The sequence below is a fragment of the Rhyacophila brunnea genome, unplaced genomic scaffold, assembly GCF_057557595.1.
Source record: "Rhyacophila brunnea isolate RB1 unplaced genomic scaffold, BYU_Rbru_1.0 scaffold_11, whole genome shotgun sequence".
In the NCBI taxonomy this organism is placed as follows: Eukaryota; Metazoa; Arthropoda; class Insecta; order Trichoptera; family Rhyacophilidae; genus Rhyacophila; species Rhyacophila brunnea.
Window position 1 is genome coordinate 29,291,017 of NW_028232763.1, and position 18,132 is coordinate 29,309,148.

At 32.6% G+C, this 18,132-nt stretch overlaps 2 protein-coding genes across 3 annotated transcripts; one reads left to right on the forward strand and one right to left on the reverse strand.

The window, feature by feature from the left end:
• Positions 1-354: 354 nt before the first annotated feature.
• tank (EI24 domain-containing protein tank) lies at positions 355-8,056 on the forward strand. The gene is made up of 7 exons (XM_085960506.1): positions 355-490; positions 607-773; positions 2,225-2,480; positions 4,004-4,123; positions 4,253-4,476; positions 5,870-5,944; positions 6,882-8,056. Exons 1-7 carry the CDS (start codon positions 476-478, stop codon positions 6,991-6,993), a joined length of 969 nt encoding a protein of 322 aa, XP_085816632.1. The 5' UTR covers positions 355-475; the 3' UTR covers positions 6,994-8,056.
• A 978-nt stretch (positions 8,057-9,034) lies between these two features.
• On the reverse strand, positions 9,035-18,025 carry LOC147078564 (transforming growth factor beta regulator 1). 2 transcript variants are annotated; one of them, XM_085960507.1, is made up of 5 exons: positions 17,830-18,025; positions 17,528-17,747; positions 11,109-11,391; positions 9,492-9,723; positions 9,035-9,406 (listed from the first exon to the last, which is right to left on the reverse strand). In XM_085960507.1, exons 1-5 carry the CDS (start codon positions 17,947-17,949, stop codon positions 9,248-9,250), a joined length of 1,014 nt encoding a protein of 337 aa, XP_085816633.1. In that variant the 5' UTR covers positions 17,950-18,025; the 3' UTR covers positions 9,035-9,247. The 2 variants fall into 2 exon arrangements, with proteins under 2 accessions (XP_085816633.1, XP_085816634.1); XM_085960508.1 differs by having other exon boundaries at positions 9,036-9,406; positions 17,904-18,025.
• Positions 18,026-18,132: the final 107 nt, after the last annotated feature.

An 18,132-nucleotide genomic window follows, 5' to 3' on the forward strand; every position in this document is an offset into this window, starting at 1 on the left:
TTTCGGAGGGCCATTTCTTCCTTCTCCGTTAGTCCTGACCACACCTTCCACCAGGATTGACTAGATACCTGATCTTAGGTGTAGTTGGTCAGGCTTCCAGGGTTCACCACGTGGAGGTGGAGATAGGAATTGAGTAGGAGAGGTTATGCGACACTATCAGGATACAGTGTCGTGCGGTACGTATGCACTACCCCGTTAGATACCCCTAAAAGTATATTAGTCTATGGATACCCCGCAATACCTGTATTAATTAGTATTATACTGTAATACTACGCGCTAATAAAAATATTTCAACAAAAATAATTGATGTCATATATTTACATAACTTGCAACACCGTATTAAAGTAAAGAGTTCTATTATCTATGAAGAAGTAAAGTTTATCCGTTCGGTTGAGCTGTCAATTATCATTCTTTATAAATAGAAATATTTGACGTATGTTGAAATTGTGTGAAAATATTAGTTTTATTGTTTAAGATGGAGTCAATAAAGGTAATAATTTTATACTTTACTTTGATCAAATGCTTGTTATTCAATAATTATAACAAATACTTCGAAATTGGTGGTTTTTATAGTAATAATAACATTAACAAACCCATTGTTTTCAGAGTTTATCCGTAGCTGTTTGTAAAGGATTCATCGACAGTTTACGAGGAACGCTAGTCCTTTTTTATTTAGATAAACAGATGAATGAACGAGTAGTCGGGAGGTACTCGCCTTTAAAAGATGTTTCAAATGCAAATAAAGTAAGGCAAGATCCATCAAAGAAACGAGAGTAAGTATTCGATTTCGTTCGTTCGTTGATTTTTAACTTACGCGAAAACTGCGTCGAGTTAAGGACAAGCATAACAGTTAGGTAAAGATATACATAAAGGTAACAAAAATTAGATAATAGATATTGGTGATAAATGGGTTTTAAGAATTATGATTCATCATACCAACATATATTGAAGAAAACATTATTCTATAGAGATGGTGCCTAAATATGAAAATTAGGCGAATCTCTAGGACGCAGAGGTCAAACCAGAACTAGCTTCAATGATTTTTATAAGGAAACAACAGAAGGCTTCACCTGGAAGAAGATTCAAAATCTTTGTTTATGCTCATGCATTGTTGACAACACACATCTTGCGATAAAAACTTATGACATGGTCATATTCATTGAGAAAAACGGCCTCACGATGGCCGAGCACCTTAAGCGTCGACTTATAATGTCGTGGGTCCCAGGTTCGAATCCTGGGTGTGGTAAATAGGTACACATATTGTTTTTCAATTTGTGTTTGGTGTCAGAATATGGACCGAATAGGTTGAGCAAGTGGCTAACATCCATTTCTCGTAAAAATAAAAATCTGTTAACACAGCCACCACTCTGTGGAGGCCCATATTATTATGATCCTCTCAGGATCGAACATGGTGAAGTAATTATTAAATTATCACTAAACTCGAGGTAGTTATTTATATTGACTAAGCCATAAGCGTTGGACTACAAAGCCGTGGGTCCCAGGTTCGAATCCTGGGTCTGGCAAGTACAAAAAATTGTTTTTCAATTTGTGTGTGTCAGGGTATGGACCTAATAGGTTGAGCAAGTGGCTGACATCCATTTCTCGTAAAAAACAAAATCTGTCAATACAAACCTCCACTCTGTGGAGGCCCATATGATCCTATCAGGATCGGACATGGTCGAAAAAAAAAAAATAGGGTGGGACTGGGATGATGAGGGTGGAATTAATATAGTTGGCGCAATAAGTGGTGATGAGCCACCTTATGTTATGTAGAGGTTTACCTGACTCTACAACCGACATATTATTGTCTGGGGTCATTTGCATAGCACAGACGATAATACTAAGCGGAAATGAGAGTTAACAAATCAGTTGCAATTTGGGCCTAGAACTGTTCAGTCAGATATTCACGCACAACTCAGTGAATATCCAATACAATCATAATCACAATGTAAATCTTACGTAACATAACATCAATACCAATGTGTCACTATTCTTTAATGCCGTGCATCAAACATCTATAATCTAAAATGTAGTGCTACAATATAAACCCGAGAAAATACAATGCCGTGTCTTATTTCTACTGCGCCCCGAACAATAACATCACACATACGACGCAACCTTCTGCATAAATTAATAGATGTTGGATCTTCACACCAAATGATCATACATCTATAGTTATATAAATATCCTGCAAGTGTTTTTCAAAGTATCTTTTCTTTTTCAGAGAATCTAAAGTGCTTAAACGCACCTTACAGTGCTGTGCACTAAATGGAGGTGTATTTTGGCTTAGCATTCTCGTTTTCGAATGCGGTTTACTGCCATGCCTCAAATATCTACTCACCATAATGTTTGGTCACAATCCTGGGATTGGTAGTTCTATTTGGTCATGGATGCGGCCATTTCTCTCCCTCATTTTTGGAATGATATGGGTTCTGCCATTGTTTTTGCTTAGTAAAGTAGTTAACAGCTTATGGTTTCAGGTGAGTAACTTAATAATCGTATTCAGAAAACTAATACTGTAGGCCGCACAATTGACATTGACAGTTCTATGGAAACGTCTGGTGGCCACACCAAATCTCACTTTTGTTGTGATTGAAAAAATTAAAGCTAAAATTTATTTACTAAAAAAATGGATCAATTTATTTATAGATAAGTCCATTTAATAAAAGACATTTGAACATTTTAGTACATATCTATTTATTTAAAAATAATGCAAATGGAAATTCCTCAAATACTCCTTTTTTCCAATGCGAGCCACATGGCTGCTTCTAAGTTTACATCTGCTTCGATGGCTTCGATATTTGTTTTTATGAAGTGTATTACACTGAATGATCTTTCACAGTATACAGTAGTAGGAAAAATCGACAATATTAATAAAGCAATTGTTGCCAATTCTTTGATTTGACTTGATTCTTGGTTAACATATAACTTCGACCAAAATTTATCAACCGTGTTTTTTTTAATTACTTGGTCATGGCTCATTTCCAATAACACATATTTAATGTTTGCTCAGTTAATTTAATTAAATACTGAAAATGATGTTGGTGGCCTCACATGAGAACCACTGCCGTAGACTGAGGGTAACTTAGTGGAAATTGAATATAAATTCTCATTCAGTCAGTTTTCTTTCCTTTGTACTTTGAGTAATTATTTATTTAGTATATAAACATCAATGTACTTTGATCTTCCGTTGGATACGAACCATAGACCAATATATTATATAGAGCCTGTAGATCCTGATAGACGAAACCTACATCATAAAAATCGATTTATGTATATTTGATACTAATATACTAACAATGAAATGTTTAACCCCGCCATGGCCGTGCGGCTTAAGCGTTGAGGGTCCCAGGTTCGAATCCTGGATCTGGCAAGTACATGTCATATTGTTTTTCAATTTGCGTATGAGTCAAAGTATGGACCTAATAGGTTGAACAAGTGGCTAACATCCTTTTCTCGTAAAAATCTAATAATACAAACCTCCATTTTGTGGAGGCCCATATGATCCTATTAGGATCGGACATGGTCGGAAATACAATGAAAAATCTACTGTGAACAGCCACCGCTGAATAGCAATTTAAAGATCTACCGGTATGTATTCTCCGCTGAGTGTGGTCAGTACGCAGTAAATTGTTGGCTATTATTGTGATTTTGTATATGGGATAGCCTAGTTCAAAATTTGGCCGAACGACTAGTCATATTAGTACATTTTTACTAGAATGCAGTATCAGATTCAAATTTTTCCTATACTCACAATGGCCGATTGAATTAACTAAAATGAAATTTATCTTAAAGTTAGCCACTGACTGAATTTGGGAACTAAAATCATCACTCTCATAAAACTACATAAGAAACTGTCATGCGTGAAAAAATCATTTATGGGGCTAATACTCAACATGCTTATAATGTCAAAATTTAACAGTTGTCAGACGCCCAGCGTCAGACGTCAGCAACCATAATAATTTAAGCATTAATTAACCTAATTCAAACGCTATTTTTTCAGGATATTGCAGATTCTGCGTATCGATATAGTAGAGGACGGCCACAGATGATGTCAAGTGTTAGCAAACTTATTGCCGACACGCTTTTCAGTGTATTAGTACAAGCCTTGTTTTTAGTACAGGTGATTACATATTATTTATATTTGAGGTTTGCATAATTGTGTTGTGAAAAATACATGTGTGGCATTTTTATAATGGAAATTTATTAATGAAACATGCAATGTTGCTCATCGATTTTTTATTTGTTTCAGAGTATGTTGGTGAATATGCTACCGATCCCATTTTTGGGAGAGTTTTTGTGTCTCATTCATATCTGTTTATTATATTCGTTGTATTCTTTTGAATATAAATGGTTTAATATGGGATGGGAATTACACAAAAGACTGACATTTATTGAAAACAATTGGGCATATTTCATTGGATTTGGATTGCCTTTAGCCATTCTAACTCAAATGCCTAGTTCTTACATTGTTAGGTGAGTTTAACTTATTATCACTTGGAAAGTATTTATGGTTACATGTAAATTGTACGTAAAGCATTTCACCACGGCACAGTTTGCTGTGAGCTTTCTTATCGGAAAGAGATGACTGTATACTATACGGTCTCCAATTTTATTAGATTCAATATGAACATTAATTAATTTTTATAGCTGATTTTGGCAAAATTCATGAATTCAAGAATGAAAACCTAACCTAACAAATAATCTAGTATATCGGCTATTTTTAAAATTTGTTTGCTGTTGGCTTCCTGTAAAGTGTAAACCGACAAGAACCGTGTTTTATTTAGACATGAATTTTATGTCATTACTATGCGACCCAAAGAGGTTGGACGGTCTTATATTTCTGATACAACATTTCACGGTGAAGTGTGATACGGCGAACTGCATACGTACAAATTTCCGGACACAAGTATTTATATCTTACTATACACATTCTTATTTTGCGATCTTGAAGATTATTCTCTCTTAATACGATCCTCCAATATACAGTATAGTAGAATCTCGATATAATGGACTTCTTATATAACGGATAAAATATCCGGTCAAATGTAAAAATCGTTAAAAACATCCTGTTAATGTTATGCATGCTTAAATCCAAATGTCACCGCTTGTAAACAATATTCTGCGCATGATAATCTAATATCATTTATTGACCATTTGTCAGATAACGAATTTCAATTACACGCATTTTCGTAATTTTAGAGAGTTGATTGTGAGAGCAGACTTCAAAAGTGTATACAAAACTTGATTCCTTTTTCAAAGCGAGATTACCGAAAACATGCGTGTCGACATTGAACATTAACATCACTCCACAACGGGTGTGTCTGGATATATCGAGGGCTTAGTGTCAAACAACACTATCTACAAAAGTGCAACTTTACAGGAGAGCCAAAAATCGTTATTTTAGATTCTTGTAACTCAACCAGGGAAATGTTTATTATAAAACCTAATGTTAATATTTTATAATTTATTGTGTATTGTACATTTATCTTGCTTATGATGATGTTAAAATTTATAGGGATATTTTTAAAAACATATGAAAACAAGGGTAACTTATGTAGTTAGCGTTAAACTTTACTGACGATTTAATAAGAAATTAGTAAAGATTGACATAACGTTGTTTGACTATCATGTAAATGTAAAATAACGTTTTCTCAAAAAAAAAAAAAAAAACACTCTTTTGTAGATAACGTTGTTTGACTTTAAGCACTCGATATCATCCGAAGACAAATAAACAGGATTTTGTTTGTGTTTTTATATATTAGATTTTCGGCTTTATTGGACACACCCTCACTCGCATAAGTCCGCTATATTTAGGTTCTACTGTATGTAGAAATGTATTACTTATACAATTTTATTTATTTTTCAGTGGATGCGTTTTTTCAATTTTATTCCCACTATTTATATTAAGTGGTAATGAAGCTAGCCCCGTGACAGGTTCAAGGTAAATATTTTAAATTTTATATAAAAGCTACATTTAGAATGTAAAGAGATAAGAAATTAATATAATATTACTTTTTATGTTACTGTGGAAGGCTTTCTCAAATCGTCACACCACTATAATATTATGTAATTATTAATATGACATACTTCCGCTAGCTAAGTTCTAAGCTGCGTCACTTTTAGTTTTTATCAACAGCAGTTCTCGAGTATATTTAGATAACAATATTATCTACTACCTCCTGGAATAACAATTCAAAAATGTAAACTTTTCACGAGACCAAAAATTATCACACATCAGAAAATAACAATTCAAATAACTTTTTAATGCTACTACATACTACAATCACCTATCACGTCTAGATTTTGTATGATATTATCTAAGCCTTTTAATAATCTAAATTTAAGGTTTGTGTTTTTATTCTATGTAGTGTCCACACATAATATAAACATAAAGAATAACTCAACATTAGGTCATATTCAGTATTGTATAGAAATGTAATGATACACCAACTAGACATGCATTGATGTTTGAAACACGTGTAATACAATTACAACTCTAGTTGTAAGTACTCATTGATAGTTTATTTCAGTTGTTTTTGGATAAAAAATTACAAAAGAAAATTGACCGTTTTTTTTTAATGGAAAACACTATTTTGACATAATGTTTTATTCCATGAGGTGTTTAATCGATTTGTATAATAAAATCTGTTTCCGGTGTTTTTAAATTTATTTAATTTAAATATATAATTTATAATGTATGTTTAAAATAGTAAGGATAAATTTTTCTGACATCGTTTCGGTTAGGTTATCAGTCAATTTATTTTCAATTGGACTATTAATAATTCATACTATCTGTTTATAATTGAAGATTGTGATTTTATTATAAACACATCATGATTAATAAGTGAAGAATGAACTAATTTCTTATTATTTCACAGTGAATTTCCGTTGAAGCTGTTTTCGCCAGTGATTGCCATATCAAATGGTATATTTAACCGCACAATTGGCTCGAGTGTACCAGTAACTGCGCACACCCAGACCCAGAGATGACTTGGTTCAAATGCAACAAAAAAACTTATGTATATTTTAATGATTCTGATAGCTAGCTCCCCCATCATTCCCATTTTATGAATTATGACAAGAAAATAAATTTTAGGTTCAAATACATTATGATCAGGTCACGTACTGTCACATGCTGGTACGGCGACAAATTTAGTCTATGGTTTCGTCATTCCGCAGAATATTTTGAATGATCACTATCTCTATAAATGCAATGATGGAGAGTGACAACTCTAATGTATTCGTATTTCAATATATTTTAACAATTTCTACGTGTGCGTACATTAAAATTTCTTGCGATATTGCATCCATAGATAAGAACCCAACCTGCAGACCATAGATAGTACATAATAATTTAATAGAAAACCCATAGAGGAAACCACTAAAAACAAAGAACACGCAATTTTGACATGAGTCGAAAATGTGTAGGCATGTAGAAAATAATAAAAAATGTTAATTGAGTCATGCCATGAGTCAGTTGATGAAGCGTGGTATGCGTGAGGTAACCTCATTGTTGTTCTGGTGATTTAGATAGATTATGCCAACCTACAATGTTTGTTTAAAGGTTCAAAATGTGCTACGGGGTGGGAGCATCAGTCTGATAACATTTTAAATACCAAGAAAAACGACATTACATACTTTTTTCCCGTTGCAGTAACTTACTGTGACAGCACATAGCGTGATCATAACGTATTTGAACCTTAACTGTTTTACGAGAAAATGTATTGCATTATATTTACGTAATTTATAAGCTTTTGGCTTCCATCCATGTCCAGTTACCTTTATAATAGTAATTTTAAATTCCTGCATGTATAATTTGTCGAGTCCATATTATACAGATTTCTGGAGTATGTAACTCAGAATTAAATTAAACATCACACTGCCTTATTCTTCTGATTTTGATCATAATCGAAGACAGTTTTAATAATCGGTTCCTTACCTGGTTAGTGATTTTGTTTACATATTATTATATTTTGACTAGAAGTCAATAGAGGTTCTGCTTTGATCATGGTAAGTAATACAAAGTAACTATTTCGATTTGCCATAATACATTAAAAAAAGAACATACTTTTCAGTCACCTTATCAATAATAACTTTTGTGATAACAATCATGTTTACAAGTAATTTGTTAAGGGTATTTATTCTTGCTACTCTGTCTTAAGGTGGCAGCAATATTATTAAGAGTGCAAATAGAAATTTTGTTGAATGTAACCAATCATGCAAGGCCAACTGTTAAGCGCTAATCTATATTATTGTTTGATACCAACAATATTATACTCATAAAAGTAATAATTTTAGTAAAAACGAGTCGCTAACTATTGTAGTTGATATTTATTTTAGTACTGTAAATATATGGTGAAGTTTAGATCTATGTTATGTATACAAGGCTGTTAAATTAGTTGATTATGTTTTTTACAACTGGGCTTTTTGTATTTTGTACGACATGGCTATTATATGTATATTTTTAATGTGCAAACGATTCCGCGAGATAGTTTATAAGGCAACCATACAATTTTGAAAGTGATTATATAAACATGTCTTACTCGTTGATTCAAATAGAAGTCATAGATGATAGAAAACTGGTAAAACAAAATAATTGTAGCAATACTTAATACGAGACAATCTTATGACTTCTGTATTTGTTTCATTATAATTAATTACTTGACAAAATATTAATACAAAAATAATAAATAATATTGAAGTATAAACACAATATTATACATATACCTATTGTTTATCTCAGAGCAATCCATGACGTTAATTTCAGTCAATAAATTCTATGCAAGTCTCGCAACAGTCTTGAAATATGATAAATGTAATTTGAATAAATTCTTTTTGAAAAATTGCATTACATATTGTGAATTTTTTTGAACGATTATGATATATATATATTGAAGTACTTAGAATTCAATGCTAAATGATTTTTTGTACAAATCGCATTCTATATTAGATTTACACATGCCATCTGTGTAAAAATCACATTGTTATTACATTTTTAAGAGTGTTAAAAAAAGTTTAATAAAACAAATAATGACAATTGTTTTTTTACTTATTTATTTATGACAAGACGCTAGACAGTGTTCCAATCACAATCTACTGAATTTTCTATTACAATATTTTCTTTAAATTACTCCACTTTCACTGCACATTTCATTATGAGTTCTTATTCCTAAATATAGTAAAACTAGATCCATCATTCATTTAATACTTATTAATTTCACTATACATTATGCTGTAAAGCCAGTCAATGTGTTTCTGAATAATCCAAGATATCGTCTGGCGGTTCTTCCTTTATTTCTGGCATTGTATGGTAAGCGGACAACATGATGCACCTTTGAAGTTTTTCAAAATTAATGGTAGGATCATTCTCGTCGCCTGTATAAATCTCCCCAGATTTTGAAACCTGCAACAAAAATGATATTGAGAATGTTTAGTCTTGGAAGAATATTATTGTGATATTGTTGGTTTGAAAAGAAATTGCGAATCACCTCGAACTTTCCCCATTTGTAATTTATACATTTCCTGGCACCCATTGAGCTTTGTATAAGATTCAATATCGTAGGGTGTGAGAGGCCAAAAAACTTTGCACCTTTCGGTGTGATACTAAAATTTCTGATATCAGCTTTGCCATTTATCTGTTGAAGTAACATGCCGTGGCAGAAGTTCGGCGATGTGCCGATTATCGGAGAGTCCAGATCTGAATCGGCGACAATTTCAAATCTGAAAGAATCAAAAAAATACATTCAAATAATCGGCATCGACAACTACCATCAAAACCCTAATTTCATTGTGATGAGTAATAATAAAAAGTTAGAGAAACAATATAAATAGCTGGAAAATTGTTTAATATCCATGATCATTCACACAATAATTTCAACTCAAAACTGAACACAAACACAATATTAGTGCACTAAAGAGCAATGGAGAGAATGATTTTGTATGTATGTATATTTTGAAAAAAATTCATTATCTACGAAGTTCTTACAAAAAAATCTTTTAAATACTTAAAAATGTAATGCAAGAGTAAAAATAAATAAACATTGATAGTCGTTTTATTTATAAAACTGCAAATTGTGGATTGGCAGACTAGAAATGGAAGGGGAGTATTTTATCAAGCAACGACCCAGTGCTTTAGTAAATTTCGCACGTGGGAATCATTTCTTGTGAGAGTATTTGATAGGAATATTTTATTATGTCCTATTGCTATCTATTACCGTCAAGTTGTCAACAAAATAATATTGGTATTTTTGTAATAATGTGGATCATAAAAAAAGTTGAATCTGGCGAGAAAAAAAGTGGCAAATCATTTTGGAGTTAGCAAAATCAACTTCCATCAAGAATAATTTTAAACAAATCAAACAAAATTAGGCGAACAATGATTAAGTTTGTAATAAACCCTTCGAATCCAAGTGGACAAAAAATGTTATAAAAATATTAATTATACAGTACACTCTCAGTAATCTGCCGCTCGATTATCCGATACTACTATAATCCACCGTTATTTTTACTAGTTGAAAGCACAAAATCAAGCTCTATAATTCGCCGGTATTCAATTGTCAAATTCAGTAGTCTGCCGCGTACAAGTATACAACGCAGATGAGACGGGTTTATTTTGGAAACTTCTCCTTCATAAAACGTATGTTCATCGCGTACTTGATTTTGATTATAAATAAAACCGTAATTTGCTAGTACAAATTTCTCAAAAAAACTATTTTTATGAAATACCTGTTTTAATAATCTGCCGCTTTCACTAATTGGACACTTGTCTGGTTTTTGGGGTGGCGGATTACTGAGAGAGTACTGTAATATAAGCAGTGGAGGCCCGAGGCACCTACAGGTTTAGAGGCCTCTTTGTGAAAATTTTGCCTATGCGATCAACCTACTATGTATTGAATGTTAAGCTGGCTCTTAGAATTCATAGTCATTGAAAACAAATAAGTATAACTGATAAAGTTTAGTGTGCACTATTTATGTCAGATCTCAATAGCCTACCTCCAACATTCGCCACTGCTATCTGTAGTTTCGTAACATATCCTCATTTCTTTTATGCTAAATTTACCTCTAATTAACAAATTTTATATTAATGTAGTAAAATCATGACTTACTGCGGTACATTTCCACCATCACTAATTTTACATGTGTAAACGCATTTCTTCTGGGGATCGCGCAGACTTCCGTACACTCTGGTCGAAACAAATCCAGCTGGGAAAATCAAGTCCTCCGTGTGGTACATGGGTTTATCAGAGATCACTTCACCGAGGGAATGCACTGTTAATCCTCCTAGACATATCGGAAAGATAGGTCTGCCTAAGGAATCCAGAGGTATCGGCTGCACTAATCGCTTGGCGGGTGGTTTTGCGGATCGCCGAGTTTTTGCTGGTTTGCCTTCTGGAAATTGATAACCATTATTAGTTTGTTTCATACTCATGATGGCCGCGAGGCTTAAGCGTTGGCCTATAGCGTCGTGGGTCCCAAGTTCGAATCCTGGGTCTGGTAAGTACACATATTGTTTTTTAATTTGTGTATGAGTATGGTACCTAATAGGCAGTGGCGAAGGCTCCATACTAAGCGATTATTTAAAGCCTACCTTCTAAGAAAACTATATCTTCAAGTATTTATTTCAAATTGCAATAAAAAAATATATAGAAAATTTTAAAATATTAAGAGTCATCTATTGTGTGAATTTGAATGTAGACTATGTAAATTAGCCAAGTTTAGAATCAAACAAAAAAATTACAAGCGAGTAACGACATCTGTTGTTTTTCTTTGAATGACGATTGTCGATTATTGACTTCATAATCGAAAATTGTTTTCTATACCTTTTATGACTCATCTCTTCGAGCAAGTCTACAAATGTTATCACGTCTTGGAAGCGTTCGAGTGACCGCCTTCCAACTCTTTTTGCAAAGTTTATTGTCTATGCCTGCCGCTTTAAATAATAATAAATAAATAAGATGATTTAAAAAAATAATGTCTATTGGGTTCAATCAGATATAATTATTAATTGATTTTAAAAATAACAAATAATTGTATCTCGTGATAATTATTTAGATTAGTTCAGTCATAGACAAATATAATTTATATCGTTTTAATTCAGTCAGATTGTTGTTCAAAACATAGTGGTATAGTTTTATTTTGTGAGACAATTCTGTGATTTATTGTATTCTGAATGTGGATAGATTATCTTTTTTTGTACCCTAAGTCATTCGTCAGTGCTTCAAATACAAATTATTTGTAAAAATGTCTAGTTTTCCAACTGAAATTGGTCATTGCTGTAGTACAGATCAAATTTTAAAAATATCATTTTCAAGTTTGACGTTTATCCAAAAATCAGAAATTATCAAAGCTGGAAGATCAACCGTTCATTTAAATTTGCATACAGCAAAAAAAACTTATGTTAGACATTTCCACAACAATTTATATGACAAATATTCGTTTTTGACTGGCAGTTGTCAATTAAATAAACTATATTGTTGGCCATGTATGCTATTTGCCACAGATAAGTCTGCGTGGAATTATTCTGGTATAAGTGATTTAAATAATTTGACAAATTCAGTGGTAAAACATGTGACTACAGAAAAACATTTACATTCAATCGTAAATCTGGAATCTTTTGGTAAAACTAGAATCGAATTTGCCGTTGATAAACAACAAAAGGCAATTGCTAGAGTACACAATGAGAAAGTCGACAGAAACCTTAATATAATGCGTAGATTGATAGATACAACAATTTTTTTGGGTAAACAAGAATTATCTTTTCGAGCACACGATGAAAGTGAATCATCAAATAATCGTGGAAATTTCATAGAATCTCATTATCATCTTACGATTCTGTAATTGAAGGACATTTTAATTCATTAAAATCTTCGTGCGCCTTTTCTGGATTATCAGGTGAGATTCAGAATGATTTAATTTCGTCAATATCATCCGTAATTATTTCAGAAATTAAGGCTGAAATTGCAGAAGCTAGTTTTGTTTCTATAATGATAGATGAAACACCAGATATTAGTCGCCGTGAACAGTTAACAACCATTTTGCGATACGTTTCAAATAATTCTGTAGAAGAACGATTTTTAGGTTATGTAGACGTAAGTTCAGAGAGAACTGCCATTGTTTTGAGTTCACATGTATTCTCCATATTAGAAAAGTTTAATTGTAGTGAAAAATTGGTAGCGCAAAGTTATGATGGGGCTGCAGTAATGTCTTCAGAATTAAACGGAGTTCAATCAAAAGTTCGAGAAAAATGTTCTATGGCCATATTTGTACCGTGCCATGCTCATATTTTAAATTTAGTTTTATCTAGATCCGTTGAAAATGTTGCGGAATGTAAAAAATTTTTTGGACACATTAATAAATTAGTGAGTTTTTTTAATACATCTACAAAGAGAAGTGCATTGCTCAATGAAATAATGGATCGCCGTCTTCCAAGTGTTGCATCGACCAGGTGGCACTACCACTCTCGTATACTTAATGTAATACATGACAATAGATCTGATTTCATAACGACATTCGAGACAATACAGAATAATTCTTCTAAATGGGATGAAGATTCTTTAACCTTTGCAGATGCTTATGATAGTAAATTTAAAGAATTTGAATTTAACTTTTACTTAGGAATATTCTCCGAAATCTATGCCCGAACGGATATTTTATTTAAAATTATTCAAAGTAGAACTGTAAACATTTCTTATTCCATTAAAAAAATTAACGAATTTAAAAAATGGTTAGAGACCGACTTCCAAAATAGTTTTAGTAATTTATATAATAAATATAAAAACCTCTGTGAACCACCAAAAAAACGTCGCAGAAATGAATTAAATGATGAGCAATATTTTAAAATCATTTTTAAGGAGGTTTGCGATAACATTTTAATGCAAATGAACGATAGATTTGTTTCATTTGAAAAATTAAATTTTTTAGAATTACTTGAACCGACGCTATTTAAATCGTTTAAACGAAAATTTCCAGATAAACTATTTGAATCCCTGAAAAACAGTTATTCTGGTATTTTTGATTCAAGTCAATTGAAAAACGAACTTAAAGTCATTTATTCTTTACCAGAATTTCAAGATTCAAATTTAAGAGAGTTGTTCGAATATTTTAAAAACAAAAAATGTCTAGTGGAAGCTTTCTCACAGACTTATAAACTAGTCAAATTATTTTTAACGCTACCGACCACGACAGCGACGGCAGAAAGGAGTTTTTCTACTCTAAAACGTGTCCACACATATTGTCGATATACTCAAAATCAAACTAGATTATCGAATCTTTCAATTATAGCTATTGAAAAAGAATTATTAATTAAATTAAAACGTGGGCAAACATTTTATGATGATGTTTTAAAAAAATTTATGCAGAAAAACAGACGAATTGACTTAGAGTACAAATGATCATATAGTAAGCCTTTATATTAATTACCTACTGAAATATCTTGAAGTGTTTTGAATGGCAAAATGACAACAACGGCTTTTTTCAAAGCCACCAATGATATATTTTTGGGCGTATGTTACGTGTATGAATGTTTATGAAAATACATAATTTAAACTCATCGCTCAATTTTATACCGTCGGTGAGCTATTGAAATTTCAACGATTCAGTGTGGCGTTGTCATTAGTGTGCACATATTATTATTCATCAGTACTAATATCGTAAGTATTATCTTCTTATTTCCTGTAAGTATACCTTACAAGTGTGCTATTTTTCTCTGATCTCTACAGCTTACCTCTTCCCAAAAGTCACCCTTCGCCACTGCTAACAGGTTGAGCAAGTGGCTGATATCCATTTCTCGTAAAAACAAAATCTGTTAATACAAGCCTCCACTCTGTGGAGGTCAATATGATTCTATTAGGATCGGACATGGTCGAAAGAAGATTAGTTTGTATATCGATTTGCCAATAAGAGTTGCAGTTGCATACCAATGGTAAAGACTACACGTCGGAGGGAATTAAAAAAACTTTTACTTAAAACAATAACCATTTAAATCATATGCTCGTTCATAATATTGATGGCCGTTCGCCCACATCTGTCAACAAATGCAGTTTGTACCAATTGTAAACGGGAATGAAGACTAACATTCTCTTTTTAAATATACGAGTATATATATGGGAATTCGAGGATTAAAAGGGAACAAGTAACACAGGTAAAAAATGAGATCGGAGCAACTTTCACAGGACTACAGACATGTTTCTGCATGACAAGATTCACAGATGTAACTGATTTATATAAAAAAAACGGTATGTATGTATTATAATAAATCCTACTCTCAGGAAATTTGTGTGGAAGACATTAATTTGCAGTCATTTTATGCACTTGGAATCTTTGAATCATCTCTTTATATAAAAACGATTTTATCTATGATTCTTTTGTGTGTCAGTAGAATTTCCATGTGCCCTATAGATTTGCCACCGCTGCACTAATACATCTATATTAGGACTAGAGTAAATGGAAGTTATGATAGTTTCTCATGCGTGCATCTACTATCTGTACTTTTGTTAGAGGTAAGTCATAGGGATTTCTAAGATTTTCTGGATAAACAAACACTCTAATCATGTCGTTACTATTGTCCAACAAGAATTTCTTGGCTCCGTGTTAAAACTGTGAATTAACAAGCTCCTCCCATTTAGTCGACGTCAGCGCCTTTGGCTTGTGCCTAAATCTTCTTGTTGGACAGTAGGGCCACCATCTTGAAAGAAAACTACTGATACTTGCAAGTATCCATATCAAATGATGCTTGTTGGCAAAGGATTTTTCATAAAAAATCACAAAATCAGTATCGCCACCAAAAGAATGTGTCAATATCGGACGAAAAGGTTAAAGCTATTGTACTCAATATCGTCATTGTGGTTAAGGTGTTTTGAGACCAAAAACCTAACAACCTAATGAAAAACAACCCAAAACCTTTGAAAATTTGTAGCGCTCCCCTGCTCCGAACGTAAAAGTATTAAATTTTTGTTCTAAAATCCAATGAAGATATAGGTATTTGACACAAAGACGAATTCAAACGGCACGTCTAGTCGTACCTAGTATGCCCACTACCCAGTGGCAAAGGGTGACTTTTGGAAAGAGGTAGGCTGTGTAGATCTGATAAAAAGAGCACACTTGTCAGGTATACTTACGAGAATAGTACGATATTTACTACTAATGAATAGGTACACACTAGTAAATGACAACGACACACTAATTCAATGACACTTCAAAAACTCATTGATGACATAAAAATGAGCGATGTGTTTAAATTACGTATTTTTCAAAACATGTATACCCATCAAAAATCATTAGATAAAACTTATTTTTATTTATAAAAACAAATCTATACTTACTTATTTATTAATATTCGATTAAACGCCGTTGTTTTTTTTTTAATTATCTAATTATTAATGATTTTGGACAAAGTGCGCAGTCGTGACAACATTATTATGCGCGAATGTTTACCCCGTTTTCAGACGGGACACCGGTGTCACGCTCGTATATAACAAGGAGGCCTTTGTATTCGAATAAAGGGGATTTTGTATTATGTTTATGAAGGCTCAGAGGTAATGAGTCAACGCATAATTTCGCGATATAAATTAGAACATAAAACTGGCTGCGATCATAAAAACATGTGTACCGGCGGCTTGAGAATGTAGCGGCCGATGGAAAAGTGTACCATACACGCTTTGACTCATTAGCTCGGGACGTTCATAAACATAATACAAATACCCTTTTGTTTGAATACAAAGACCTCCTTATTATATACAAGCGCGACACCGGTATCCCGTTTGAAAGCGGGGTTAGGCTCTGCGATAGGAGCTTACCTTATTTCGTACAAATCAGCAGACTTCCTGAGGTTACAAGACGTAAAGTCCATACGAAAAAAATTCAGAATTATTTCACACATAATCGGAGATTTATTTACGTCGAGGTGTTTATTATTTATTTACGGCGCGCTGTGGTATATTTTTTAATACCTTTGCAGTTGTTTTGTAAACTGTGTAATACTGTAATACATTCCTACATATACGACATCTCTCGTTGGCAAAATAAATTATTTTTATATAACATAAAATAATGAGTGATTAAGTATATAAATATGTCAATATGCAATTAAGAAATATTTTTCTTAAGAAGGTAGGCTTTAAATAATCGCCTAGTATGGAGTCTTCGCCACTGCCACTACCCAAGCGAGTGTTGTGTGGTTATTTTCAGTACTAAAAGTAATTATTCTAAGTGAAGAGAGGCAGATAACGAAAGACGATTATTGTTGTCAGCAATTTTGTTTAATAGAGTAGGTAATAATGAAAATACATATTAAAACTTTTTGCCCGGAGCGGAGCAGAGCTGGAGCAAGTATTAGGTCCAAGACCGGAACAACTCAAAAAAGGTTCCACTCCAACCCTCTGCTACTTATATTTGGCTTACAGTTGTAGTTTATCATTAAAAACTAAAAAGGCTATTTTTAAATTTGCCGAAATACAGGTAAATTTAGCTATTTGCAGGTTGACAGTAGGTATCGTAACTAATTACAATATTATATTCGTGTTATTACCTTGTGCGTCTGAATTTGATCTCTTTTTCGTTTTTTTTACTGGTGGTTGATGATCTGAGTAACTGGTACTTGGGGATACAGAATTTCTATGATTTGCTTGGTACGGTTCAAGATCACCCTCATACTCCAATAACTTCCTAAGCAAGAATCTGCGTTCCTCTTTGACCACCAATACGTTCTCTTGCATTTGCACTACTTGATCGCATAGGGCAGCGTTTTCCTATTGACATACATGATATTAGAACTGAAATACATCGACATAATACATTAATATTCATAAAAAAACATAACCTAACACATACAATGACTAAATATTTGATTTTGTTTTTCAAACGACCAAACTTTTTTTTATATTTTGTATTGACATCATACATGCCATTTAATGATAAGTTTGGCAAATAGGAATTTCTATAATATGCCATTTTTAGGAAGTATTAAATTCTGTTTTTGCCAAAAAAAACGATAATCAAATCGCGTCGCTGGTTGACAGTTGACAGTGGGTGGCCAGGCAAATAAAATATTTCCTTAATATATACTAAAAAAATAATATTCCCTAATTTATATCATAATATAATATTTATTTTATTCTGTAGTTAGAGGGTAAA